Source organism: Micromesistius poutassou (assembly GCF_964030765.1).
Source record: "Micromesistius poutassou genome assembly, chromosome: 21".
NCBI classification, from domain to species: Eukaryota; Metazoa; Chordata; class Actinopteri; order Gadiformes; family Gadidae; genus Micromesistius; species Micromesistius poutassou.
In genome coordinates, this window is record NC_140291.1 from 10,590,984 (window position 1) to 10,618,727 (window position 27,744).

The following is a 27,744-nucleotide window of genomic DNA, read 5'->3' on the forward strand; positions in this document are numbered from 1 at the left end:
GCAGATACTGCACGTGCACACTGACACACACACTGGTGTGTTCCCGGGGGTAACGCGGTCAGAGGCAGAGCCCAGTGGAGGCGACTCCACCAGGAGTGACCGAACACACCTCAGAGTGATATCCTCATCTTTCAGTTTTATTCTCTCTTTTAACCATTCCTATCCGGCTTGATTATGGAGTGCGAGTTCAGTACAAAAGTTTCAAATGAACACTTAACAACCTGTGTGTGCACTCACGGCGCCGCCACCAAAACACAAAAAAAAACGCAATCGTCCTCGCCGTTAAAACGACGTAGAACCGCACGCCGGCGCCACAAATCAATCCCAAAGACAAGCGACTCCAACAGCGGGTGAGGACACCGGAAGACTCAGCAGAGGGTGTGGTTTTTTTTTTTTGGGGGGGGGGGTGGGCGGGGGTGCTTTTTTTTTGTTGTTGTGTTGTTGTGTGTCATTTGGGTAATTGAGTCTGTGCGCCTCCCTGAATGTCCCTATTACAGCAGGTGTACTCTGGATGAACCCCCCATCTCAGGATGGACTCCTGCACGCCTGACAGACTCCCACCGCCACTGGCGCCCACTCCGCAGCCGGGGAAGCGCGTATTAAAATGGCGGCGCTGATAATCCAGAAAGGGCCTCCGCTCGGAGAGACTATGACGCCGAGTGCACAGATGGGCCGCGCAGATAAATAAAACTCTGCTGTCACTGCGGTCGGCGGAATCGCTGCTGTGAAGCCCCCAAGGGAGAGACAGACAACCCCCTCCCCTCCTCCCCCCCCCCCCTCGTCCTCCTCGTTACACCATCTATCCTTCTGTCTCCCCCCCACCCCCCCGCCCCCAACACAGTCTCTCTCTCTCCCCCCCCCCCCCCCCGCTTCCTCTCCACCTATTCACTTCCTGTACTCTCTCTCTCTCGAAGAGGAAGAAGAAGAAGTAGTGGAAGAAGAAGGAGAAGCAGAAGTAGGGGAAGAGGAAGAGGGGGAGAGAGTGGGAGCCGGCGGTCCGCGTCAGGGCCCGGTCTCCCCCGCGGTACCGAGGAGGCCGTGGTGTAAATACCGAGAGCCTCGCTCCCCCTTTAGCTCCAGTGAGACCCCACTTCCCACGTCCCGGTCCACCGTGAGACAGAACAACTCGCTGCTCATTGCATTTGCTTTTATTTCACTTTGGTAATCCCAAGTCAAAGGTTTGGGGGGTCCCACTTAGCGAGGGCTGATCGAGGAAGAGTGCGGACATGAGCTCACGACCAGGACCGAGACGATGATGATGATGGGGATGATGTGCAGTTGGGTTCTACAGGGGGGTCCACCGACAGATGATCCGCTCATCGTGGCTCTGTAGCTTACGTGCTCCGCGAGCCCCCCCTCTGTTAACCCCCCCCCCCCCTCCCCCCCTCCCCCTGCATCACCCCCAACCCTGCACCCCCCACCTCCGCCCGGTCCTCTAAGCGATCCATTCATCCACGGGTTGTCCAGCTAGCCCCTCATTAGCAGCTGGCCTGCCTGTCATTACTCTGGCTGCAGAGCCGCGTCGTAGGGCTGGGTGATAGGGCCGCGCCGCGTGGACAACACGCCATCTATCACCGCCGCCTGTTTGTGTTAGCGTCCACCGCTGTCCAAGTGGGTGCTGTGTGCTATGTGCTGTGTGTGTGTGCGTGTGTGCGTGTGTGTGTGTGTGTGTGTGTGTCTATGTGTCTGTGCGTGCATGCATGCAATGCGTATGCTCACCCTCAGCCAGACTGGAAAGCCTTTCACAAGTGCCTGACATCAACGCAGGGTTGTGTATGAGTGTGTTTGCGTGTCGGTGTGGGAACCGACTCTTTTGCATTGGGTTAAATTCTAATGTGTATACAAAATGTGTAGGGTGTGTGTGTGTGTGTTTGTGGCCACAGAGGAAGACAGAGGCACACACACACCACACCGCCTTCAAGAATATATACACAAACATACATTATATACACGAATGCGTACACATACACAGATATCCAGCTGGAGCTCTTTAGAATGCACATGAGCTGCTTACCAGGGCTCTGTAATGTGTCCCTTATTGCACCATTTCCTACTGGGAGATTAGAAAAACCAACACCATCCTTCATAAATTGATACTGCCACGGCTATAGAATAAATCTGTGTGTGTGCGTTTATGTGTGTGTGAGCGTGCGTGTGTTTTTGTGTGTGTGTGTGTGTGTGTTTATGTGTGCGTGTTTGTTGGTGTTGATGTGAGTGTGTGCTTGCCCGTGTGTGCGTGTTGGTGTGTGTGTGCGTGCCCGTGTGCGTGCCTGTGTGTGCGTGCACATGTGTGCGTGTTGGTGTGCGTGTGTGTGCGTGTTGGTGTGTGTGCGTGCCCGTGTGTGCGTGTTGGTGTGTGTGTGCCCGTGTGTGTGTGTGCGTGTTGGTGTGTGTGTGTGCGTGTTGGTGTGTGTGCGTGCCCGTGTGTGTGTGTTGGTGTGTGTGTGCATGCCCGTGTGTGTGTGTTGGTGTGCGTGTGTGTTGGTGTGTGTGCGTGCCCGTGTGTGCGTGTTGGTGTGTGTGTGTGTTGGTGTGTGTGCGTGCCTGTGTGTGTGTGTTGGTGTGTGTGTGTGTGTTGGTGTGTGCGTGCCCCTGTGTGTGTGTTGGTGTGTGTGCGTGCCCGTGTGTGTGTGTTGGTGTGTGTGTGTGTGTTGGTGCGTGTGTGTTGGTGTGTGTGCGCGCCCGTGTGTGTGTGTTGGTGTGTGTGCGTGCCCGTGTGTGTGTGTTGGTGTGTGTGCGCGCCCGTGTGTGTGTGTTGGTGTGTGCGTGCCCGTGTGTGCCTAAGCACTCTCCCCGCTGGCGACGCTCTAATGCCTGCGTGAGTACCCGCGGGTCCAGAGGACATATCGGCTCTAATGGCCTCTGAGAGGCTGGTCCCCCGCTCTGAGGCCGCGTTGGAGGGGGGCCCAGAGTTACTGAGCAGACGCTATTGGGAGGGGAGCAGGTGCCTCCACCCAGCCTCCACCCAGCCTCCACCCGGCCTCCACCCGGCCTCCACCCAGCCTCCACCCGGCCTCCACCCGGCCTCCACCCGGCCTCCACCCAGCCTCCACCCGGCCTCCACCCGGCCTCCACCTGGCCTCCACCCAGCCTGGGCTGCCGTCCAAGTATTGATCCACTGGTTTAAAAGGCTAAAGAGTAGTGATCAAATACTCTTAAAGGTGGTGTGGTGCTGCTGAGGCCAAACGACGCAACGGGTTGAGATGAACGGGTTGAGATGAACGGGTTGAGATGAACGGGTTGAGATGACCGGGTTGAGATGAACGGGTTGAGATGAAGGGGTTGAGTTGAACCGGGAGCTTTGATTGGCTATTTGCATTTCCAGCCATTTTTTTTTATTATATATTTAAAAAAAAAGGGCTTAATAGTCACACCAGGGAGAGTGAAGTGTGCATAATGTTATGCAGTTATAATTATTATACAAATAAAATGGCTTTAATAATAGCTCATGTCTTCACCTAAATTTATTGTTGGTACCTAAATTGGGACTCAAAACAAATATTTTCAATTGCAATAACACTGAACATACAATGATGGGAAATGATTTATATTATCAAGGAGTCTTTATCTTTACCATAAGGCTTTAAGGCCCAAGGGTCCTGAATAACTGAATCATAAATATGTATTTTTGTGTTTTATCAATCAATCAATGCTTGACAATAATCATATTTGTATCACAAAACGTTTTAATTTACAAAGTTCTTTAGTGTGAGGTTTATAAAATGGAAACCATTACGTTAAAGTAAACATTATTTTGGTTTATGAATAACCATAGAGCATAAATTTTCAATTTTTTTCTAACACGTTTATGTTTATACTGCTCCAAGGGGTTCTTGATGTGTTTGGACGCTGATCTTGTTCACAGTGAATTGATTATTTCTCATCGTAACCTTTTGTGCCCCGTTCAAGCTCTTGAGCTTTAGAGCTTCTGTGACTTCAATTATCCGAGGAAAATCTTCACCCAGTCATCTTCTTCCACCAGAGATCCAAAACACATTGACATTACATTATTTTTGAAAGACAGAAAACGAAATAATTTCTATCAACAATTTGTAACAGCTATGCTTTTTATTGTACATTCCTTTTCATGTAAATTCTCCTCATTCTTCTTGATATTCACTCAAAAGTGTGTGTGTGTGTGTGTGTGTGTGTGTGTGTGTGTGTGTGTGTGTGTGTGTGTGTGTGTGTGTGTGTGTGTGTGTGTGTGTGTTCTCTATCTCTCTATCTATTCCAGGAGTTCAACATCCTGGGCTGGTGGGTGGGCGAGCTGAAGGGGGCCGTGGGGATCGTTCCCAAAGACTTCCTGCACCCGGCGTACATCCTCTGAGTGCCAACAGGTACGGCGCGCTCATCAACAGCATTACAGGCCATTAGCGGGGGCCCTAATACGCACAAACCGGCCCCCTGGTACTCATCCACGCCGCCATCGAAGTATCTTCAAGTCGTTGACCCCGCCGTTTTACGGCGTGCGACCGGCGGGGAACGGCGAGGCGGAGAGACGGGCGCTCGGCGCCGTAATCGACAGTGATCGAGAATAAATATTGTGCGAGCGAAGCGCGCTTCGAACAACAGTCGTGCTATTTAAGAAAATGATTCCCTGATCCGGTCCGATGGCCGCGGCTGTAAACGAACGCTGAATTATTAATGCTCATTTCCCCACACCGACCCCTCTGAATGAGTGCGTTCTTGTTTTCGTCCTCAGAACCGCCGCACATCCGTCTGGGAATTCCAGGAAGGGACCGTGCGGGAAATCCGTCAGCAATAGGATTGTTATTTTTTTTTTTTCCTATGAATTAATATAGCTTTTCCTGTTTTTTCATTACTTTAGGTCCGTTATGTGTGTTGTGGAAATTGTATAAATGTCGTGGACATGAAAAACAAAATACAGAAATGTGTTTAACTTAATTGTAAATTTATTTCCTGTTCAGTAAAGTTCAAAACAATTGCTCAAATGTATTAAACTGAAAACACACTCTGAATAACAGTACCCCGAATTTGTTTTAACACAACCAGTCTCATAAAAAGCAATTACATATTCTAGTTTAACATAACCTGTGGTAACGGAACTTTCAATTAAAACCACTAGGTGGCAGTAAATCTTACACAATTCACCTTGCTGAACCACCGAGCTCACGGTTCCCATAAGAACTTTCATCCGAGCGCACACTGATAAAACACCATAGGCGACAATAAAAGGTAGGCTATAACAGTGTATATTGTTTGATGTGTTGAACATAAATCACCCACTTTAAAAAAAAAAAAAAAAAACTATAACTTTGGACCTGAACGCTTACTTCGTTTTAAAAAAGAAGTTGCGTCCGTTAAACATCGTGTTAGACGAGGGTCTGGTGTAGCGAGCAGCAGGACTGAAATGCAAAGGAGGTCCAAACTACAACTAGAGGCCGTTCTGCCAGACAGGGTCAGTGTTGCCAGATTGGTCGAGATTTCCCGCCCAATCTGACAACATCGCTGCATCGCTGGCAACACAGTGGACAGTGTCAGCTGGCTTGGATAAAAGTTAGATGGTCCTCGCGTTCATTTGGTCCTCTGCATGAAATATCAGCAGTGATTTAAACTTCTAATGACGACACACGTTTTACATCCAGGTATACAGCGCTGGTCTGAGTGATCATCTTCACCCAGGCAATGAATCTGGAAAACCTCGCTTATTTATATTATATTATAATAATAATATTGGTACATGTCTGAGGTTACAGTTGACATCTGGCCCTGCCCGATGGTCCAACGCACCTGCCAGTGAATACACGAGTCAGTGTGTCACCTGAGGTCTACTCGTTGTCCTCCGTGTTTATATGTAAAGTAATATAATGTAAAGTATTATCTCATCACGCCTAACGATCATTAGCGAGCCGATATCGGTTTGATGAACTGCTGTGTGTGCGCCCTGAAATCACTGAAATCACCTTCCATATTCAAAAAGCAAGTAGGACCCATTCATAGCGCACCTAAGGCAACATTTGATTTCAACTGTCACTGGTCGTTTTGTTTTTTGATCAAAAAATATATATGTCTAATCGTTTAATTAAAACGATTTTAAATTAATCCCTTTTCCTTGTGCAAATCTAAATCGGAAACCTGTATCCCTTTGTAAACATGAGCGCCCTCTGCTGTCGGAACAAAACTCTCATTTTACAGACGTGATTCAAGAAGACTTAAATTCACCAAACATTTTGAAAAGTACAGAGGGACACATAACGAGGGATCATCTATACTCTTGGAAACATACGGTGGACCTAAACGACTGCCATGCACGATGAGTCCATCCTCAACACTCTAGCAGGCTCCATCGGACTATACTTAAGATAAATTGAATTACAAACTCAATTACTCAATCGCTGAATAATGATTTTACTTAATGACTTGCTAGAATATATCTCTGTGTGTGTCCGTGTGTGTCCGTGTGTGTGTGTGTATGCGTGTGCGTTGTTATGGGAGGACACATTTGCCTTGAAAAAGAAAAGAAATAAAAAGGGTGGTCCACATCGACTGGCTGGGGCTCAGCAGGTGTGCAACGGGGCCCTAATCAGCGGTCGCCTCCTCCTCTCCCCCCCCGAGCGGGGCTGTTAGGCTAATGGCCGGCTCTGGATGGCTTTCCAGTTGTTAAAGCTAATGGAGCGGCCCATGCCTGGCTCGTGATCCAGAGACGGTGGGGACGCTGTAACCTACCCCTGATCATCCACCATCTGCTGGCTCAGACACACGGGCCCGGGCCGCGCACTCGGCCCTGGGCTCACCCTAACGCCGTCGCGTCACACCCTGGAGCCTCTCCCGCCCCCGAGGCCCACGGGGGTCGTCGGGCGGAGGTCCGGGGCTCCGTCTGGCGCCCGTCTGGTGTCGCCTTCCTGGGACCAAATCACCAAATTGTTGTCCGCAGAGTGTGTGGTCCCGTGTGATGAATCAACGCCGGACTCCTCCGCTCCCGTAGAGGGCGCCACTCCTTCGGCGGACTCTTCCGAGTGGCCGTTCACGTTTGGGATGCCGTCCTCTGGGTCAACCGTTGGGTCGATCCCATCTAAAGACACCGGAGATCCCGTGTCCTCATCTTGAGGTTCGGCGTTAACGGAGTTCTCTAAGTCCTCTTCCTGTGAAACTTGGATCTGGTCCAGTGGAGCATGTCCCTCCTCGATTGCTTCATCCGCACGGCGGCCAGACTCGGAGCCGTCGTTCACACCGCGGGGCGTTTCGCCGCTGGTCTCCGTCTCCAGGTCCGACGTACCGCTCTCTCCTCCTCCTCCGCACTCGTCGTCCTGAGGAGGGCCGTCTTCAGTGCGGTCGTCAGGAGGACCTGCACACCGTTCAAAAGGCTCCACTGAACCGCTGCCTGGTTCCACACCCGGCTCCTCAGACCTCAAGAGGCGTTCGAGATCATCTTCCTCCTGCTCAGAGACGACATGGTCCAGAAGCCCGCCTGCACCGCAGACCGCTTCAGTGTGGTCTCCAGATTCATCAATCCCATTCACACGCTGTCCCTCCTTCTTCTCCACCTCCTGCTGCTGCTCCACCACCTCTCCTGAGTCTCCATTCCCATTCACATGCTGCTGCTGCTCCTCCTCCTCCTCCTCCTCCTCTCCTGCGTCACCATTCCCATGCTCCTCCACCTCATTCTCCACCACCTCCTCCTGCTGCTGCTCCAACGCCGCCGCCGCCTCCTCCTCCACCACTTCTACCTGCTGCTCCACCACCCCTTCCTGCTGCTCCACCTCCTGCTGCTGCTCCACCACCAACACCCCCTCCTGCTGCTCCTCTTCCTCCTCCTGGCCGTCTGTACACACACCGTTTGCAGAGACACTTGGAGCCCTGGGCACCGCTTCTTCTGTCGGCTGCATTTCTGCTAGACCCTCCTCCGCTAATACACAGCCGTTCTCCAGAACCTCCTCCACCTCCTCCACCTCCTCCTCCTCCTCCAGCTCCTCCCTGAAGTCAGGCGTGACAGCCTCTCCCATGGGCGAGTGCACCTCCACCGACGCTTGCATCCGGCCGGTGGACGTGGCCTCGGGGGGACTCCCTAGGGAGGGCCCCTCATCGAGGCTGCTCCCCACGTAGAAGGAGGCGGCGGCGGGGCCGTGCTGCCGGATGACGGCCTCCAGGTGCTGGTCCTCCTGGAGGACCTGCAGCGACGAGCCCTCAGAGTGACAGACCATCCGCTGGGCGTCGGGCACGTCGGGGGTCTCCAGGATGGCCTGCAGGGGGTCCTTCTCCCCGTTGGTCTGCTGGGAGGGGAGATGCGGGGCCGGGCTGCATGTGAAATGACGAAAGAAATTATTTAGTCAACTGATCCGGTTGTTTACTGGTAAGGTACAGCCGCTGCTGGTTTTCATAATCTTAACCATTAAGTGGTTGAGGTGAGTAAATTCACTTTCAGTCAAAAGGTTTTAAATTACAACTGCCTTGCCCCTGATGTGGAAATCGATTATTTATATTGCTACATATTGCTTATGTCTTCAAATTGACATCCCTCTCAACAACAGTCTGTATGTAACTACGCCTCCAAATCAACAGCTACATCCTTAAAATACATAATAGATTCTTTGAACACCCCTAGCTTGGACTAAAAACCACAGTCACACTACGTTTCACCGCTCAGACCTTTCCATGGACTCGTAGGAGACCGCGCTGGAACCCCGCTCCTTCTGCAGATCCTCCTGCTGGGCCTGAGCGAAGCCCCGATTAGACGAGGCGTAAGTGAGGATGGCATCCGTCACGGTGTACGGGGTGTGGCCCTGGACACAGTCCTCGATGTGGCGCACAGGCAGCTGGGTCTGCATGAAGAGGTGGAGCTGGCTGTCCGAGAGACACACCGTCATGTGGAGCACTCTGCAGTAGGCGGGGGAGACGATGATTTAGTCATTAAGTCCGGTGGTTCTCCACTGGTCAGACTCACATGTGTCATTAGTCATTAACACATTCATTTCCTAATATTGCATGAATCAACAATTCCCTCATGTGTTGATGAAAACATGGAGCATACAAAAAGCTGAAGCTGGAGCTGAATGAAATAGTAAAGAAATTAAAACATGAATCGATACTTAGTTAATTCTATACATTGTTACATTAGAAAGTATGTTAATCTTCTAAATATTACGCTTTGGCACATGCTGATCATGATCAACTCAAAATACACTCGCATTTCGCATTTGCTCTCGCAAGAATCACTGATTTAAGGAACACTTGTGACTGTGACTGAATTAGACATGTATGTCATTCATGGGCTTTGCCGGTATGGGTTATCTTGCTCAAGGATGCCTAGACTGGGGACTTTGGGGATCGAACCAGGAACCTCTCGGGAGCCACACGTACTCAAGAAAGTATTTTCCATCCCAAAGTAAGTGTAAATACCCTTCACATCATGCCTTAGTGATTCTTAAGACATAGCGATTACAAATAAATAATCCAGTGGTTGTTTATCTCTGAATAAGAGGCAGACTGACTGGTCCAGGAAGCTCTGGAGGCCCGTCCTCCTCCTCTCCAGGAAGTCCTCATTGCTGAACGAAAAGAAGGACTTGTGTGGCAGGCCTGGGACGGGCCTAGACGGGAACAGAGACAAAATATCAGCCCTCCAATAGCCCCCCTCTCACTCGCCCAGCCTAATGACCTCCTCTGCCTCATATGACATGAGGTGGGAGTGCAAGGGTCAGACAGGATCTGCATTACTCACAGAAACACACTCACAGATAACTATTACGGAGTGACTTCAGTTAATGATTTTGCTGTGAGACGTTGATTTTATCTCTGCTTTGTTGCAAATTCTTTGGTACATGACAAACATCCTCCTCCAATACTTGCTTGTTTAGCTAAAATAAATATAAAACACACACACACACAAATGTGTATATAAGTAACTTACACGAGACCAGAGTTCTTCTGCAGCTTCTTCTTGAGCCACACAAACTCGCTGTAGCGCCGTCGCACACATGAGGTCTTGGCCGTGAAGGACTTGCTGTTGGTCTGAAAGGAACAAAATGAAACCGTTTCACAAAAGATAAAACACCAATAATGATAGTTATAAAATACAGCTATAAGGATAGAGTTCAATCGATGGATGGATATTTCACATAGTGATCAAAACTTAATGTTCAAAAAAAAGATTGAGGCATGCCAGGTGAGCTCTGGTGCCAGCTGATACAGGGCATGCAGTTAAACATTGGGCAACGCTATCAGTACTATTTTCCCACATACAGACAAACCTACAGTGACTCACAGACCCAGGGGGAATGTTTGCTGAACCTGTGTGTTTTACATTTGTGGCAGAATATGAGCCTTTATCTGGAGGAAAATGTCTGCACATCAGCTTCCTCGAGGCTGAGTTCCAATGATCATTTCTAAAATGGTTCTCAAAGCAGATGAACAAGTTCCATTCTATACGAGGTGAACATTTTACTGAAAACCATCACCGCTGCACAAAAATAAGGTGCATCTTCAGATTTTGAACCATACCATCATCACCAACCATACCAACAGCCTGGGCTTACGTGCGCTTAAAATGTGTCTTCTAATTAAAGATAAATCTACACACCTGCGACCATCTGCTACATGCCAATTCCCTCTCACTTCCTCAACCCATCTTCCTGTCTCTCTTCACTCTCCTCTTCATAAAGGTATACAGATATAAAATATGACCAAAGGTATACTTTATGGGGTGTTGGTCTGGGTTAAATGTGTAGGAATTGGGAAACAGTGGACAATGGTAATCTTCTGCACTTATTGGAACAAGATTAGAGATAGAGGGTACCTCCAGAACGTGCGTTGAAGAGAGACACTGAAAAAATGATTGTTGGGAATTCTGCGGTAGTATCATCGGTAGTGATAGGAACAGACTGCAGACCTGGCATTCCCCACTAGAGAGGTCATCTACTGGTATCTCTGGTATCACTGCTCTATTGTGCTTCGTCCCGTCATTCCAGGATTTCACACCTACAGAAGTGACTGGTGCTGTGTTTCGTGTGTTTGGTGCGTTTGACTCCTTGCTGTAAAGTTCTAGGTTCCAACCATGGATGTTTTAAAACACAAATACGATACTACACAAAGTGAAGAAGTCCCCATTCCTGCAGTGGCGTCTCACTACATATACGTTTGACAATAAGGTGTAGGAAGTCGGGCAGAACCTGTGCAGTTCTCCGGTTAATGTGTTTTTAACGTCTTAAATTTAATTGTGTGTGCCACCTTCATCAGAAACTGGGGGGCCATCGTCTAACATGGCCAACCCAACGACTCAATCTGCTGTCACTGCCAGCAGGAGCACCTGACCCAGAGTCACATGACTTGCCACGACACTAATGGAGGCTTCTGCAATACGAAGGCATGCGGAACCACAGCCTATAGGCATCCTTGTCCAACTTCTTCTTAAGCTGCGTGTCAAGAAATGACTTGATAGTAAAGCAATGATTTGCACCTTCCTTCCCTTGGCCCGCAGACAGCGACAACATGACCAGGCAGAGAACAACAAGAAGCCCAGAGATGAGGCTGAGCTCATTGGATCTCAGCAAACCATTAAGTGACTCAGAGAGGAACAAGCCCTGGGTCACGGACGTCTGCACCGACGATCTCTCTTCTGCTGACAACGATACCCACCAACCATCCCCCTAACAGGAAACAGACCTCCTCTGTCCACACAAAACTCTGTTGCTCTACTCCTTGGGTTCCCCAAACACTTACGCCAGTCACGGTCGCCAGGGTGCACGTGAAGCCAATGTACTCACGTGGAGGAAGATCTTGTAATCCACGTGAGAGTTCCAGGAGCCTTCATTCTGAACCCGCGGGTCTTGGACCCTCACAGCAATGAATTCCTGAAAGGGAGGAGGGTAGAAATTAGAATTTAGAAATTAGGTCATATGTCGATTCCAACAACACAACAAAGATATGGGTTTGTGAAAGTCTTAATGCGGTCATCCTTGAGAATGTCCTCATTTGTTGTTGTTGTCTTAGGACCCTGGGGGGAGGGGGGGAATATCACTGAATCCTTGGTTTTTGCAGTACAGTGCGGCTGATTGTTTATGTTTGTTTACAGTGGCAGGTGACCAACAGACTCGGAGAATGGAGAAATGTGGCGGCGGTCATGTTGAGATACGAACCCATGCGTGAGTGAGAGAGCACAGGTTACTTACATCGTCTTCTTGATTCTCGATCATCGTTCCAGAGACTGCATTGCGCAGGAAACATCTACAATGTCAAAGAAAAGAAAATTGGTATAAAAAACGATTCGAAAATTGGATCACATTTCATCCACAACTCTGGGGGGACAAAACAACATTAGTTGTAACATCATTAGTAGTCAGGACATTAGTCACTAAAAGCCAGCCAAGATAACATGTTGGCCTTTTAGGATTTATCCTACTCATCAGTAGAGAAATCCTATATACTACATTGGCCTACCCCAGATGACATTTCATGCAGGTCTACATTGAATACAACAAAAAAATATCTGTTGTATTGTTACTATGACAGTGGGCTTAGTTTACCAACACAGCTGAAACCACATAATAATCACACATAACTTCCCCTTAATCCCCTATAGCTGGTCAGCATTCTGAATGTTACATCATGGGCTGATTGTTATGTTCATGTCTCTGTCCCAGCCTAGGGAACTTAGTGTTCCCCTGCTTTGGAATGCAGCTTCCCTCCCTCAACCATATTCTGGGTTTAATTGTTTTTGTTGAAAGTGGAAAGTTTCCAAATCCAAAGTGATTGCCTTTCTAGCCAGCTAGTGCCCTTCGAGTCAGGACCTATAGATTGTTCTCAGACAATCGCTATGTCTGAGTTGCACTTCCCTCAAGCTTGTAACACCTAAACCAACATGCCAGGTGTGAGAATGCAGTGTTGGGTATCCTGGCAACATTAAATGTCACCACATTTTTGTTCAGACATAAACTTTCCGGTTGAGAACTCCCCAGTATGTACTGAACGTGAAACCTCCATTAATGTTGCGCTGTTGACTCCAAAGATATATGGGTAACTAGATCGACTTGCTGTTGTGTTGAGGTTTAAACAGATTTATTATTAATAATTCAATTTCATTTCATTTAAACTTTGAGTTAATTATTTTATTTCAATGTAAAATATCCACGAACAATTTTACACTAAAATTTAAATAAATTAATTTCTTGAAAAATCTATCCAAGTTAAAGCTATAAAGTAAGCAGACCATACAGATATACATGGGGTGGTGATGTACAGTATATATATATATATATATATACAAAAAGTGCATATTGCTCAATAAAAAACACATCGTTCCACTCCATTAAATGTTATTAAACTGCTTACCAAGTGTTTCCTGGATATAATATGACTAGGTCGTTCAACCGGATAGCATCGACAAGCTATGATCACATTATGACATGTTTTGGTGGGTGTATCTAGACTTGTTCATTTTTAGCGTGGTAATCCGATGTTAAATGATGTGGACACCAATCTCCCTGTAAACAGCACTGGATCTCAATGTACATCCAGATATCTCCTCATCAAAACCCCTGGCGTCAGCCAAGCAACACAAACAACTTCATGGGACTGAGATGCACGACCGTCTTCCCAATTAAAAAACATCTTTAAAAGTGTTCAACGACGAAATCACATGGAAGTAAACGCTCTCCCTCGACTCGTAAACGACTCAAAATTGATTAGAACACGATTGTTTCGCACTTGAGTTAGTAACTTTTAAGCACAAACCGGACTTACTTTCACACAAAACGTGGTCGCACCGGGGGTGTCTCGCCTGCCATTGTCCCTGCAGCAAGATAACCAGTCCTGAAACCCGGCGGCGTGTTATGTTGTGTCCACTAGACAGGTCCCTCTGTTGCTTTTTTTTGCAAGTCAGGTCCAGAACGACATGACGTCGTTCAAACGACGCAGCCACTTCCGGATTGTAGTGCGCGTGCGCGTGGAAACCCAGGGCGGCCGAGAGCACCGTGAACGTCTCCATCCATGGTGAACCTCTCCCTCTCCCTCCATGGTGATGGTGAACATCCCCTGTATGGGGGTGGTGATGGTGAACATCCCCTGTATGGGGGACCATCAATGTTAAATCCCAATCTAACATAATTCAATGACAGTTTCTAGTGGTCAAATTAATTGATTGCACCATTGCTACTAAACATGTGAATAGGGTTTTATAGGCTTCACTACACACGCCCCAAAACAGTGAATGTGTGATGGGGAGAAAAACTGAAATAGTATCAACTTTATATGACTAGATGCGTTGCTGTTAGCCTTTCATGTAAACTAATTGTCCCACATATGTTATCCACGCATCAAGAAAAGCCCATCTTATAATTGCAATAAGATGCTTGTCTGAGAAAGTCAAATAAGTATGTGACCGATACACTTTGATAATCCCTTAAAGGAAAACTAGATGCCACAAGGGCTGTCCACACTGTGCACACTTGAGTTCACAACTCTCCAAAAGTAAGGGGATGCAGAGCCAGCCCTATGATAAAGACCAGTGTTGTAGGCCTACCCCATGGACTGACTTTTGTTTTTGACCACAGTAACCCCCCACCCAACCAAAAAAGAAGAACCCCATTCCATTCAGCTTCTCCATTTTACCTTTCACTTATATCGCTGTGACAGATCTGTATAGTGTATGTATCTCCAGCCCTGCGCTCTATCGGGCTCCATCAGGAAATCCGTCCACCTAATTGTGAGAATCGGCGCAAAGATGGACTCAAGCGGGCTGCTGTGTGTGTATGTGTGTGTGTGTGTGTGTGTGTGTGTGTGTGTGTGTTTTTCTCGTGTGATTATACTAGAAGGGGGCGGAGACGAAGCCCTCAGCTCTAGCAAGCTATTCACCATCAATATTCATACAATCGTTAACAAAACAATACCATAACCGGAACACGGAGAAGAGGATTTTCTTCGCGGTTGGGTTGCTCCACAATATTAAACTGTAAAGACGTAGCTTGGGTGAGTTTCATCCTATCTCTCTCTCCCCTCCCCCTAAACATGTGTTGTTTCTGGTAAGGCTAACGTTAACGTTAACGTGTGCATGAGTCCAAAGCATCGAGATGTGGTCTCCTGCGTCGTGCTTCCACACCGACGTCGCGTTTTATTGATAAGCGATTCGTTTTAATAGCTGCCGTGCAGGGGGGACGAGCACCGGGGATCCTGGTCGGCTCCACCGCGGCAACATGGAGCCTCGCGCTGTCCCTTTCTCGGGGGCTTTGTCGTGGTCTCTTCTCCACTCTTGTGCGAGACGGCAGCCAAGCACCAGAGTAGACCTTAAGGATGACGATTTTACTTAAACATATGACCAATTGATAAGTTATAACTGGATGGCGCAAGGTTAATGATTATCTAATGTGTTTTTTTTATGCAATTCTCGCTGCGAAGGTGCTGTACGCGTCCAATGTAGCCGTCAATCATGCTGTTTTTACAAGTAGAATATGGCATTAATCGTGCCATTTGAATGGTGCGCTAGCCTACACGTTTTATTTAACTCTCGCTAGATTGAATGAAAGTTTGAACGAAGACAAATGTGCATAACTTAATTTGAATATCCTCAGTCGTCCCTCCCTCCCAAAAGCACTTGAAATCTTGAGCTACCCACCCTAACTTTTCTTAAAAACCGCGCAAACCCATATCCACTGAGTGCGCCAATAAAAATAGGGTGTCCTTTGTTGACAATGCAGATAAGAAGTGCCATTTATAATAGTGTCGTACCAAGGATAACTGAAACCCCTTGTAGACGTACGGAACCAGTAGGATCGCAACGGTTGACAATTGCTCCTCTGCATCGTCTTCAAAATGTCAGCCATGTATCTTTGCAATAAATCCCACTTTTTCCAATGCCGTTTTCTCCTCTCTACGATGTCCCATTGCTTCCATCATTCCACAATCTGGACGTTGACCAGGAACCAGGAACCTGGTCCAAAGGTCTACCTGATATGAGCGAGACTACCGAACCCTCTAATGATGGCCCCACTCTTACAGAAGGTTTTATAAATCATTATTTTCTAAAAAAAAAAAAAAGGTCTATTTAAAGTCTGTTTGTTTTGTCCCACTGTCCCCCTGTAACTGTTGGTGGTCCGTTAGTCACAAGCTCCCAGTGTTGTGATGCTGTCCCATCTATTGATGCTACTACTTTTAAGTCCTTACTCCAGGCAAAGGACGCCATTTAAGGCCCCTTAGTGATGGGTGCTAACACCTGGAAGTGTTAGCCATATCTAGTTGAAGCTGTAGGCTCTCGGCCCTCAATTGCGGTGGGGGGGGGAAATGACCCGTGCTGCTTGCTTCCTCCCTCACTCCCAGCCGCCCCGCCCGTCCCCACGGAGATCAAGATGACGTCGGTCGTCGAGAAAAAGGAGAAGAAGGCGGACGACGTGCCCGAGGAAGAGGAGGAAGAGGAAGAGTACGTGGTGGAGAAGGTGCTGAACCGGCGCGTGGTGAAGGGACGGGTGGAGTACCTGCTCAAATGGAAAGGCTTCTCAGAGTGAGTTGGGTGGATTTGTATGTTTTATCACTCTCTTAACCTCCAGTGTCTGTCTCTTGTCTGTTCCTACTCCCGGTGTTTGGGTGTCAGCGCATTGCTTTGACTAAGCCATCACACCGTTTAAACCGTTTGGAAGGTTAATCCAGTCTCCTGATTGGACGTCATCGCACGTCCTTGTGTCAGAAGTCAGGCTGCTTTTCATTCATCCAGTACGTTGTGTACTGGATAAGCGTGTTGGTGTGTCAGATGTTCATACTGGAAAGATTCTCAAGACATTACAGTATCAGATGTTGGCCTGCTATGGAACATGCTGTGGGGCCGGTATCAAAAACCACCGTTGGTTCATCCCTGGTTTGGTGTGTCGAGGTAGTTTATGGAGACATTGATCACTGCTAGGGACCCTCACTGTCGTAAGAGGTCAAGCCACACCCACAAAACTTTGTCGTCTTTTCCTCAACACACAGAGTATGTGTACCACATTGAAGGAGAACCAGGTATATACTTTTACTTTCAGATTTTCTCATGTTTTTTCATGTAAAAATATTTATTCAACCTGTATTATGTGACTGTTCCCTGCAGCCATAGATTTTCTTTATTGGTCTGCCTTTTACCTCAGAATCAATTGATTTTAGAGAGAAAAAAATCGATGCTCAATCGTTGATTGAGCCGTTATTTTTAGTGGCTCTAATGAGTCAAAACGAAAGTGTTGCAGGGAAACAGTTGCACAGGGCAGTTTCGAATAAATATTTTCACAAGCTAGCTATTCAAATGCCAACCTCTAGAAATACGCTGCGGAGACGTATTTATGTGGAAAGTGGGAATGAAAATCTTACAGTGGGGACAGTTTCAAACACTAAAACTAGACCAAACTAGAAGAACTAAACACCAAATCAAACCCCAGGTGGCCCAAACGCAGCACCAAACACAATTGTTGTTTGTCACTTTCGGTGAGGGACCGATAGCTGATCAAAACCGTTTATGGTATTATATGTGAGCCTATCACAATGAGCGATCGCATTATCCATCATGGGTGGTGGTAACATGATGTTGATACTGAGGTACCTAGAGTTTGGTAACCTCAGGAATGTCACATTTCATGCTTTCTTCAAAATAATAACAAAATATTCTATTTAAAACCTGCATTCTATACTGTTTCACAGTGACGACAACACGTGGGAACCGGATGACAACCTGGACTGCCCGGACCTGATCGCAGAGTTCCTGCAGTCTCAGAAGTCGGCCCATGAGGTCAAGAGGAAGATGGAGGGCGAGGGCGACGACGGCAAGTCCAAGAAGAGAAAGGAAGACGTGAGTCTGATTCCCACCAGGTTTCGGTCCGTATCTTACTGAGGCGTTCGGTATCGGTACCGAGATACCAACTACACGTCTGCAGTTTTCTATGTATGCATTATTGATGCATTTCCTTTGTCTAAAGTATTTTAGAACCAGTGTGAGCTTGTGTACAATCAACCTCTGGTTGAAAGATAATGAAATGAATGATTGGAAGGCCACTAGGCCTTTTCTAAATCACTTAGCGCCATGTTATTGGAAGTTTGCTGCAACATTTGTGTCTCTTGCGCTGTAATGTGCCGTCTCACGTAGCATGCGTATATCGATTTGCTTTGGATCTTATCCTCGTTCAGACGGAGAAACTAAGGGGCTTTGCACGTGCCCTGGACCCAGAGAGGATCATCGGGGCGACAGATTCCACGGGAGAGCTCATGTTCCTCATGAAATGGTGAGTAGCCTCGCTTTCGTTCCTTGTTATCATCAGACCCGACTCTGGAACTTGAAGAATCCTAAAAAGAATAACAACCCCTGAACCTGAATAACCCCAACCAATAACAACTTTTCTTTTTATTCCCAGGAAAAATTCGGACGAGGCCGACCTGGTCCCTGCCAAGGAGGCGAACGTCAAGTGCCCCCAGGTGGTCATCTCCTTCTACGAGGAGCGGCTCACCTGGCACTCCTACCCAACCGAGGAGGAGAAGAAGGAAGACAAGATCTGAGGAGGAGGAGGAGGAGGATGAAGTGGATTCGTGGAAAACGAACAAAGATAAAGAAATGGTTGTTTCAACAAGAGTTTAAAGCAGACCACATCGGACTCCATGCGTCTCTTCTGGCATGACGTCCCTCATCTGATTCCCTTTGGATATGATCAACATTTATATATTCCATAGGTTGGCATCATACACAAATCACATGCTATGTACATTTTCTCAGTATTACATCTCATATGACCTCGCCCCATCACCATTCAAATTGGACAGATTTATTTTGACGTATGTGCTACGCCAGTGCTACATGCCTTTTCGCTATTTCGCTATCATGGTATCGTGAAGATGTATGCCTTATCTTCATCACAGTGAATACTTTTGAAAAAGTAGTTTTTGATGCCTTTTTGAGGACAACTGACATCCTGTTTCCCTGAGTTCTCTTTTGTTCTTAGTTTTTGTTTACTTTGTGTTTGTGTAACCTATCCAACAAAGATTCCATGTACATGGCTCATTAGTGCTCTTAGTTATTGTGGTATTTTAAGTGATGTCTAGCTTGTCTGTTTTGGAGAATAAACCACATTTTGTTACAATGCTCATCTCATTCTGGTTGCTTTAAGGACGATGTGGCTTTCTGAGTGTGACTGCGGGGAAGGCTAGTGTGGTGGCTAGGGTTTTACCGACTCCCAGATAAAAAGGTGCTGTGGATCCCAGTAGTACAGCTAAACATGTAGGCACGACCTAACAAATTGACCATTGAATAGGTTTAATGTTACTGTGGAAAAAGCTATCGAGGTGAATAACTTTTTTTTGGGACTTTTATGGAAGGTTGTCAGTTGGTTATGACAACCAGAACTATAACTGGTTTATAATATAAACAATGCTATTGGACACAAGACTCACAGCCGCCCGCCCATCCAGCATCCGATTGGTGCTCTAATAATAATCACACCTGTGTTGCAGCCAATCAAGGCTTCTTAGCATGAAGGAAAACCATTCCAAGTACCGTCTCAATAGTTAAAGGTCTTATGACATGCCACCAGGTGTGGTGTGGTGTGATTAGCCGTTACAAGCCGTTTAAGATCTTTCCCTTTTGACATCACATATGGGCGTGTACACCTATATGTGTGCTGGATAGATCAGTCAACCAGCCTACCCAGTGGACTGTAGTAAACGTTGCTCATCTATCCAGCACACATCTAGGTGGACACGCCCACTTGTGATATCATAAGGGGAAGATTTCCAAAACGGCTGGTAACGGCTAATCACACCTCACCTGGTGGCATGTCATGGGACCTTTAAAGTAAACATCCTGTAAAATAGATGTCCCTCAGCATTTGTTTAGCAGTATATCACAATCTTGTTGACAAAATTCAGATTACAACAGAATTCATGTTGACAGTTCAATTATGAACATTACTGAGACTGAAGCAAAGTCACGGTTGAAAATAAAACACTTTATTAAATCAATAAAAATAATCCCAGATTGCCAGCAAACATTTTTAAGTAAAACAAGGAGATAAACTACATCCAAACTCAAACCAGGGGGGTCAGAGGGACATGGAGACATGAGACTACGGAAAGGTCTGACAAACACAAACATGGAAATATTTACAGACGAACAAGACGGACTGAAGCAGTGCGCTAAGATACTAAGTAACTCAATATTTGTGTTGGAGTGAAACGACAAACTGCCTTGATACCATATTGAATTAGTGCTTCCAACATCATCTCCCTTCAAAACATTTTTTCCCCATCTTTCATTGCTGTAAATTGCCATTTTCAGCCATGTATGTTAAATTGTAACAACTGCCGTTTTATATGGGGTAACGAACATGAACAGACTTCATTCAAAAAGACAAAAAATAGCACTTTTGCTTTGAGAGCAAGGTTTCCTTATTTCTCAAAACCTTAAGGTCAAGATATGACCTTGTCAAATAAAGGCATTCAAAATGAAGGGTCCACTACTAACATTTGTCTCTTTCTTTAGCTATCTCATAAATAAATAAGTTAGGGGGTATGTTGTCAGGAACAAAATAACCAATTTATTTGCGACAGCAGCATGCCTTTCAGAAGAAGGCAAACTAATCCAGTTGCCTTTGAAACTGAATAGGAAAGTGCCAAAAAAACGTAAGTTCATTTGGATTAATTTAATACAAACAAATTAAGCCAATGACAAAACAAGTTACCCAAAACGGTATGTTATTGGTATGCATTATGCACAATCATCATTGAAAGCCAATCCAAGTCCTTTCTGGTAACATTAATTCTGGTAACATACGCACTCCTAAAACACACTCCTAAAAGGCCAGACAGTGTTCAATTCAACAGGAGGGGTAGTGGACTGTTTTAAATTTTTTTGTCGATAGATTTGATGAAGCTAGACCTACAACCTTGCTTATACTACAGATTATGAACATAATGCAAGAGCCATTGCTGACTGCAGCTCCCACCTCACAACCTGCAGTGGAGGACAAAAGGCAAGGGAGTCACTGCAAAATGCATAAAGCCAAGCCTTTAAAAGGACAAAGTACAGTGCTATGTATAAGTATTTGGAATCTCAAACATTTCCCAATGCAGTGTGCCTCCACCCTAAAAGGTCCATCACCTCCTGTCACCAAACTCGCCTCCTTCTAGTCTCCCTGGTCTGTGGCCAGCCCAGTAACACATGCTCCACCTCTTCGATTTCCGCCAGCAGTATCCCATCTCTATGCATAACCAAACCAAAACCGTCCAGTCCAGAATATCTGCGATACAAACCCATTGAATTAGTGAGGTTATTGTCTAGAGAGAGCAGGTGAGGTGCACCTTGTAACCTTTGATTAGTAACGGTGTTGATAGTGATTTCATCCAAAATATGGACCTTCTTTAGCCTTTGGTATCTAAAACATTCTTTAGCCTTTCTTGGCCCGGGCATTTGGAGCTGGCAAGCTTCAGTGATTGAAAAACCAGCGGAAACCAGCTGGTATGCACCTGTATGATGCATAGATACTCATCCATCCATCAGTCCTTGGCGGCCGTGTTCTGTTCCAACCTTCGGGTTTCCTTGAGACAAGTCCTTCCATTCTCCTTCTGCACGATGGCACGTCTGTCCCATTCGGTGGTTTTGGTGGCAAAAGGTTGAGAGCAAATCGAATCTTCCAGTCGCTCTGTTAGGTCCTTTTATACCCTTCTCATCCTCGTTTGTTCCTTTTTCCTCAAACCAAACTAATTATATATCAGTAGTCAAGTAAAGAACTTCTGCTTCAAAGTGGTTTCCGGGAAGAAAGCAGGAACAAAGAGAAACGGGGGAAACAACTAACGCTGGGAGAGTAGCCGACAATGCTGTTTTATCTTCATCCTTCTCACCAGAATCTTCTCAAAGAAATAAAGAACCCTCCCGCGTCTGCAGAAATCTTTCCTATTGGTTTTAGCAAAGTGAAAGAAAAAAAGCAGTGTCCACAAGCTCACTTCTTTTTGTCCTTTTGTTTTTTCTCGGGCTTCCGGTTAGGCTGGGCGGCGGCGATGCTGCGCGGCATGATGAGCACGCTGCCGTCGGCGCCGTACTGCAGGGAGTACTCGCTGGGGGGGTAGGGCCGGCCCTCCTCGTCCCGCAGCTGGGCGAACACCACCTGCGAGAGGCTCTGCATCTTCTGCTTCATCTGGCGGAGGGAGCTGACGCACTCCATCTGCTCCTTCTGCAGGCGCGCCTTGTCGCGCCGCAGGTCGTGCACGCCCTGCTCCAGGTTTAGGATGGTGTCCAGCTTGCGCTTGCGGCAGTTCTGGGCCGCCATCTTATTCTTGCCGCGCCGGCGGATGTCGCGGATGAGCGCCAGCTGCGCCTCGCTCAGGTGGTGCTTGGCTATGAGCTCGTTGAACTCCTCCACGGGCAGGTTGATGATCTTCTCGTTGGAGAAGGGGATCTTCATGGCCCGCGCTCGCCGCTCGTCCCGGCTGGACTGCTTGTCGAGCAGGTCCTGAGGCGGCTGCAGCTTGCTGCTCTGCTTGTCCCGGACCGCCTTCTTGCCGGTGGAAAAGGGCAGCTCGGCGTGGTCGGAGAACGGCGAGGAGAGCGGCAGGTTGTAGGTGTGATTGTGGCTGATGTTGTCGAGCTGTGGCAGGCCTTGGAACTCCTGGTAGCTCATTCGGCAGAGTTTGCTGTAGCCAGGCTGGTATCCCCCGACAGCCCCCTCGTCCGTCTCCACTGCGGCGGCCTCTGAGTCGGTGCTGTAGCCCACAGCGCCCTCTTCTGAGAAGGTGGCGGAGGTGGAGGAGGAGGAGGCGGCGGAGGAGCAGGAGGTCTCCGAGCTGCTTGGCGACGCCGGGCTGTGGCTAGAGTCCAGGGACAGACCCGAATCAGAGTCCAGCTCGTCCTCTAGCTGGGAGGTCTGGGCCTGGCTGAAGCCCTCTTCCATGGCGAGATCTAGCAGGCTGATCTCATCCAGCATGGAGTCTTCTAGTAGGGTGCTGAATGGATCGGGCAGCACGGGGGTGGAAGTGACGTTACTAGTGCCGTTTATAAGAGGCGGGAGAAAGAGTCCAGTGAGGTTGGTGGCTCCGAACGAAGAGTTGATGTTGGATGAGTTGCTGGAGGACAGCCGGAGCATGGTGGGCCTCGGAGCGCTGCTGGTCGCATCCAACTGGGGGGTGAAGAGCGGGGGGAAGTCCTGGCTGCAGCTGGGTAGAGAGGCCTGGTGGAGGCTCACATCCTGGTTTATCAAGGTGGAGCGAGACGATGGTCCGAAGGTTCCCATAGGGGTGGGCTCTGAGGCCGCTGCCTCAGGGCTGCTGGAGCTGCTGGGGCTGGTGTCGATGGAGGTGTTGCTGTTCACCTCCATTGCCTGAATGAAAAGAAGGTTTTGTCAGGGGACATGTATGGGCGTAGTGTACACTCCCCTAAAAAACCCCAACACAGCTAGCTGTGTTAGACATCCTCACAAAATGTGAGGTACAGCAGCACCATGACAAATGTTTTGATGTGCAATGAATGTTAACAGTATTCTTAGTCATTCATCTCCCGACGGCAGTGGCATTTTATGTTCCAATTATTCACATCATCTATGCTAATTAAGACAGAGGAATATATCAGTTTATCCAGACGGATTAACCCAAAGATGTAAAAACCAAAAAGAACAGACCATTACCTGGAGCTCCATGATGGCCATGATGTCCTGCCACTGCTGCTCAAGGTCCAGCTGTGGCTCAGCATGGGGCAGGGGAGGAGCTAGGGGAGGGGCCAGGGGAGGGGCCAGGGGCAAACCCTGTGACGTGGAGGGAGCCTCTTCATTGGCTGTCCCGATCTCTGGGGCGACAACCGGCGCGGGAAACTACCAACACAAAGCAATATTGTGTGATCTTGTGCGTCTTCTGCCACACAAAACACACAACACGTTACACGCGTTAATAGGACACTATGCATGTGGTGGATTATGGTTTGTTTTGTTTACTTCAGACTCTTCTCCGAAAGGGAAGGTGGCTTCCAGCAGCCTCAGACATTCCTGAAAAGACAAGGATGTCTATGAACCACGGGGAGGCCGCTCGGACAACAGAGGAGGTGGGAGGATGAAACGTCATATATTTAAGATTAATCTAGATGGTTCATCGAGAGAAACGGCTTATTCAAAAGGAGCTAATATACCAATAGCAATAAGTACGCAGGGGGTGTTGTCGTTGGATCTGTTCAGCACCAGTGACCAGATAAAGGTGCACCTTCTCCTAGTTTTGTGACATGAGGCAATGTTTCAAATCCCCTGGCGAACCCATAATCTATCAACCCCCCCCTCATTTCCTTAATACCTCTCAACCTCCACCACTACCAAACCCATCTGCATCAGGTCAGAGTCACGTTCAGATACCAACCTGCTCTGGGATGCTCTCCCCGGTCTCCCCGTCCACGGGCGGGGCCTCCTGCAGGTTCACCCCATTCCTCCAGCTCTCCTGGGCCTCACTCCCTTCTTTGCTCTCCTCTGGGCGGGGCTTCTCCTCCTCACTGTCTTTCTGCCGGTTGCTGTAGTTAAACACTTCTCGACCTGCACCAAGGTCAATGTCCTGCCTCCACAGGATGTCAATCAAATCAATGTCCTATGAAACGACAGAACACAAGACGCAGCCACGTCAAACCAACGTAGACACGGACAACACAGGCGGCTTCCTATTCGCCATTGGGCCTCAACTACTAGTCGATAAACTAAGGTCAATGAAGACTCATATCATGGTGTACAACTACAGGCCTGTAGTTGTACAATTAACACTCTCTTCTCGATCACATGATGTACTCAATACAAATGGAAAATGACTAACTTATAGAGGTTCCATTACAAAGCGTGAGTTAAGTCAAACTGCTCATGTAACAGGCCTATTGGTCAGATGATGCAACCATAGCTGAATCTCTTAGCTACAATGTCAATCATGTTACCAAAACGGGGCTCCAAGTCTGGGCAAAATGGCTCAGTGTGGGCCACAACTGCACTGCATTAATAAGGCAGAGCTGTGAGCATTGAGGAACAAATTAATTGAATACTTGAAGACTTGAATACTAGATTGAATACTCGAGAAATAGATGCTAACATATGTGCTAATGTGCACTTCACATTGGCAACTAAGAATGGTCCTAGCCATAGCCATAATTAATCAAACAATCAGTGGGACCAAATCAATAATCTCTATTTAAGAGTTAAGAGTAAAACCTTCACCAGTCGACTACCTAGCTCGTTATCTGAAAATCAAAAGAGCTACCATCTCATCTCATAATGTAATAATAAGAATGCAACTTTTCCTATTACCCATCAAATGTAAATGCCACACCAACTGATATACATATTATTACATCCTTTGGTGTGGCTGAAAATTACCCTTAACATTTGAATAAACCCTCAACAGTGATTCATCCCTCCTCCCAAGCATTCATCGAATGATGCTGCTCTACATGAAGCCTCTTCCTCCATTATGTTTAACGTGTTAAGTTAAAAGGTGCAGCATGGCTATACCTCTTTTGTGAGGTCATCGTTGCCGTCCCGGGTGCCCTGTTCCTGGGAGTGCTCAGGGGCCACGGCCCCCAGACTGCTTTCCGCTGCGATGGGGTTGTAAGTGGATTCAGGTGCCCCACCTCCTCCCCTCATGGCCGGGGTAACGTCAGGGCTGCTCAGGTCCTCCAGGCCGGCCCCATTGTCCAGGGTGATGCTGGGGCTTGACTGGCTGGCGGCAGACACCACAGTCTCTTGGTCACGGTGCACAAGCCAGGCGTTGAGCTCGGTGCTGGGCACGGAGAGGCGGTCCAGCTGGCGCACCTGGTTCAGTAGCCGGCGGGTGGTGAAGAAGTGGTCCAGGTCCACGCTCTTTGGGTGGATGCCATAGCCGTCCAGCGTGTTGCGCAGGTTGTGGAACTGGGTCTGGGTGTAGGCGGACGTGGGGCCCAGGATGATCTCCCTCAGAGGGGGTAGCTGGTTGCTCAGGTAGGAGTCAACGTCCACACGCACCCCAATGAGACTCAGAAGGATGGTGAACTGAATCAGGCCCTCTGTGAAGTACTTTTTCAAGTAAAGCATTTCTTTACAAAGGAACAAAGGGTGAAATTAAAAATAAAAAAACAAAAAAACGGGGGCCCACTGCAAAATAGTAATTTCTGTACTTCAAAGTGCAGTATTAAAACCAAGAAGAAGAAAAAAATAAATAATGGTCTTGGACTTTTCTGCGTGACCGAGGGTCTACAGCTTTTGTGTACCAGCTGAAATGAGTTTGGAAAGTGAATAGGTTCCAGAAGGATATATCCCCTGCAATAAGTGTCCAAGAGGCAGAGAAGGTTTTGTTCTTCATAAGGTCTTCATCCTTTTATACCTAAGGAAAGTAAAACAGAGTACATATATTAATCTAACATCAATTTTCCACATTTAGCCAACATATAATTTAACACAACTGTGATATTATGGAATAAAAATTGCTATAGATTGCATCACAATAAAGTCGTAGCTAACAGTTACTTACACTTGCATTACACACATGCTATTTAAAAATAATGATAATGTAAGTAACGTATGCGACTTGCTAGCATCTCTGAAATGTTGCATCCTCCCATGGCGAGAAGAGAAAACCGCAGCGCTCTTTTAATCTCGGACATTTATCTTTCCAAGTAATATACACATTTAAGAGATGAAAGGACGGCGAGAATCACCCCGCCCTAGATAGGACGGCTATCTGTATTTGGTTCTGCTGAAGGTGAACGTGGGAGCCTCGGATACTCACTATTAACGACAACCACCTATCGCAGGGAGGGTTCCTCCCTCCCGGTGCACAGCTGCGCCTATCTGTGTCCTATTAACATTAGCTAGCTAAAACATCAACTACCACCACATTGCATTTCTATAGAAGTGCTTTATTATTTAGCACATTAACAACGACCGACGCCATGTCTGGCCACATCAATTAACTTGGAACGGGGTTTTGTTTTGAAAAAGGTGTGTGCTTCTTGCGATTTTCACCATGTACTTCCGCTGTAGCTAGCATCAAACAATCTCCCTAGCAACAAGTGGTGAAAAAATAAATGACAGATTAGCAATCCAGTCGCAGGCCGAGAACACGTTACCGACACGTCACTCCGGGACGGCTCGACCAGTACGAACGAGGCGGAGGAGGGTCATCGAGTGTAAGAAAATGCTATGTGCTAAACTATTGAAGACTAAACACAAATGTTATAAGTGAGCCTGACGTGCAAAAATGCATGTTTATTTAAGTGTGTATTTCATACACAAAGAGGTTATACGTCGCTACATGACATCGAACTGTCATTGTGATAGCGCTGGTCAATTACAAGTAAACTGACTACAGCCATGCAGCCCATCATTGAAAGAAGCTTTTATGTTTGCGCATTGACAACCCATTAAATGTATACTTACGCCCGAGCTTGCGACTTTGTTATCTTGCCCACACGTATACCCACCTTTCGAGATCGTCAACAAATTCCTGGACCCCAAAAAGCTCGAGAAAACAGCTTAACACAATGTTATCCTACCTTTCCACATTGATTGGCCCACCATGACTTGCAAAATGGCTAGCTCGCTAGCCTAGCTTCGGAGCGCCGCTTGACACAAAACACGCTGTCAAAGAGCATGCGTAGAACATTCTAGTGCCAAGCTCCATCACCCGGCTCTGGGTGATAATAATAACTAGAGGGATTTTCCAACAGTTTAATAAAACATTATCAAGTTTTTCAGTCAATAGACTGCTGGTTTATTTTGCGGTGATAACTATAATTAACCAGATGATCACCCCACCCATCAACTTTCTAAAACGCTTAATTTCCCTCCTTTAACACCACCTAATTGATAATACAGCATC

General features: G+C 47.3%; 4 protein-coding genes across 13 annotated transcripts in view; 2 read left to right on the forward strand and 2 right to left on the reverse strand.

The window, feature by feature from the left end:
- Positions 1-4,836, forward strand: part of skap1 (src kinase associated phosphoprotein 1) — a 31,999-nt gene extending 27,163 nt beyond the window's left edge. Inside the window, exons 12-13 of one of the 3 annotated variants that reach the window (XM_084485505.1) lie at positions 4,235-4,337; positions 4,703-4,836. In XM_084485505.1, the coding sequence (XP_084341631.1) occupies positions 4,235-4,327 (93 nt within the window). In that variant the 3' untranslated portion in view covers positions 4,328-4,337; positions 4,703-4,836. Of the gene's footprint in view, positions 1-497; positions 762-4,234; positions 4,338-4,702 lie in introns of those variants that run through there. The other 2 variants (XM_084485506.1, XM_084485507.1) reach the window with 2 other exon arrangements.
- Positions 4,837-6,745: 1,909 nt separating this feature from the next.
- Positions 6,746-13,802, reverse strand: snx11 (sorting nexin 11). The gene is given in 8 exon segments (XM_084485509.1): positions 6,746-6,796; positions 6,798-8,256; positions 8,608-8,835; positions 9,450-9,545; positions 9,866-9,966; positions 11,718-11,804; positions 12,123-12,177; positions 13,693-13,802. Coding segments are annotated over 7 exon segments (2,040 nt in total). The 5' UTR covers positions 12,147-12,177; positions 13,693-13,802; the 3' UTR covers positions 6,746-6,751.
- Positions 13,803-14,776: 974 nt separating this feature from the next.
- On the forward strand, positions 14,777-19,030 carry cbx1b (chromobox homolog 1b (HP1 beta homolog Drosophila)). Of its 3 annotated transcripts, none has more exons than XM_084485648.1 (6): positions 14,777-14,916; positions 15,864-15,945; positions 16,261-16,441; positions 17,602-17,749; positions 18,085-18,179; positions 18,309-19,030. In XM_084485648.1, exons 2-6 carry the CDS (start codon positions 15,897-15,899, stop codon positions 18,448-18,450), a joined length of 615 nt encoding a protein of 204 aa, XP_084341774.1. In that variant the 5' UTR covers positions 14,777-14,916; positions 15,864-15,896; the 3' UTR covers positions 18,451-19,030. The 3 variants fall into 3 exon arrangements, with proteins under 3 accessions (XP_084341774.1, XP_084341775.1, XP_084341776.1); XM_084485649.1 differs by having other exon boundaries at positions 15,871-15,945; XM_084485650.1 differs by lacking the exon at positions 15,864-15,945.
- Positions 19,031-19,878: 848 nt separating this feature from the next.
- nfe2l1b (nfe2 like bZIP transcription factor 1b) lies at positions 19,879-27,479 on the reverse strand. 6 transcript variants are annotated; one of them, XM_084485819.1, is made up of 6 exons: positions 27,419-27,479; positions 25,401-26,247; positions 24,274-24,495; positions 23,862-23,912; positions 23,553-23,741; positions 19,879-23,255 (listed from the first exon to the last, which is right to left on the reverse strand). In XM_084485819.1, the coding sequence occupies exons 2-6, from the start codon at positions 25,956-25,958 to the stop codon at positions 21,882-21,884; spliced, it is 2,394 nt and encodes a 797-aa protein (XP_084341945.1). In that variant the 5' UTR covers positions 25,959-26,247; positions 27,419-27,479; the 3' UTR covers positions 19,879-21,881. The 6 variants fall into 6 exon arrangements, with proteins under 6 accessions (XP_084341945.1, XP_084341948.1, XP_084341944.1 ...); XM_084485822.1 differs by having other exon boundaries at positions 23,559-23,741; positions 27,303-27,440; XM_084485818.1 differs by having other exon boundaries at positions 27,303-27,440.
- Between the last annotated feature and the right edge of the window lie 265 nt (positions 27,480-27,744).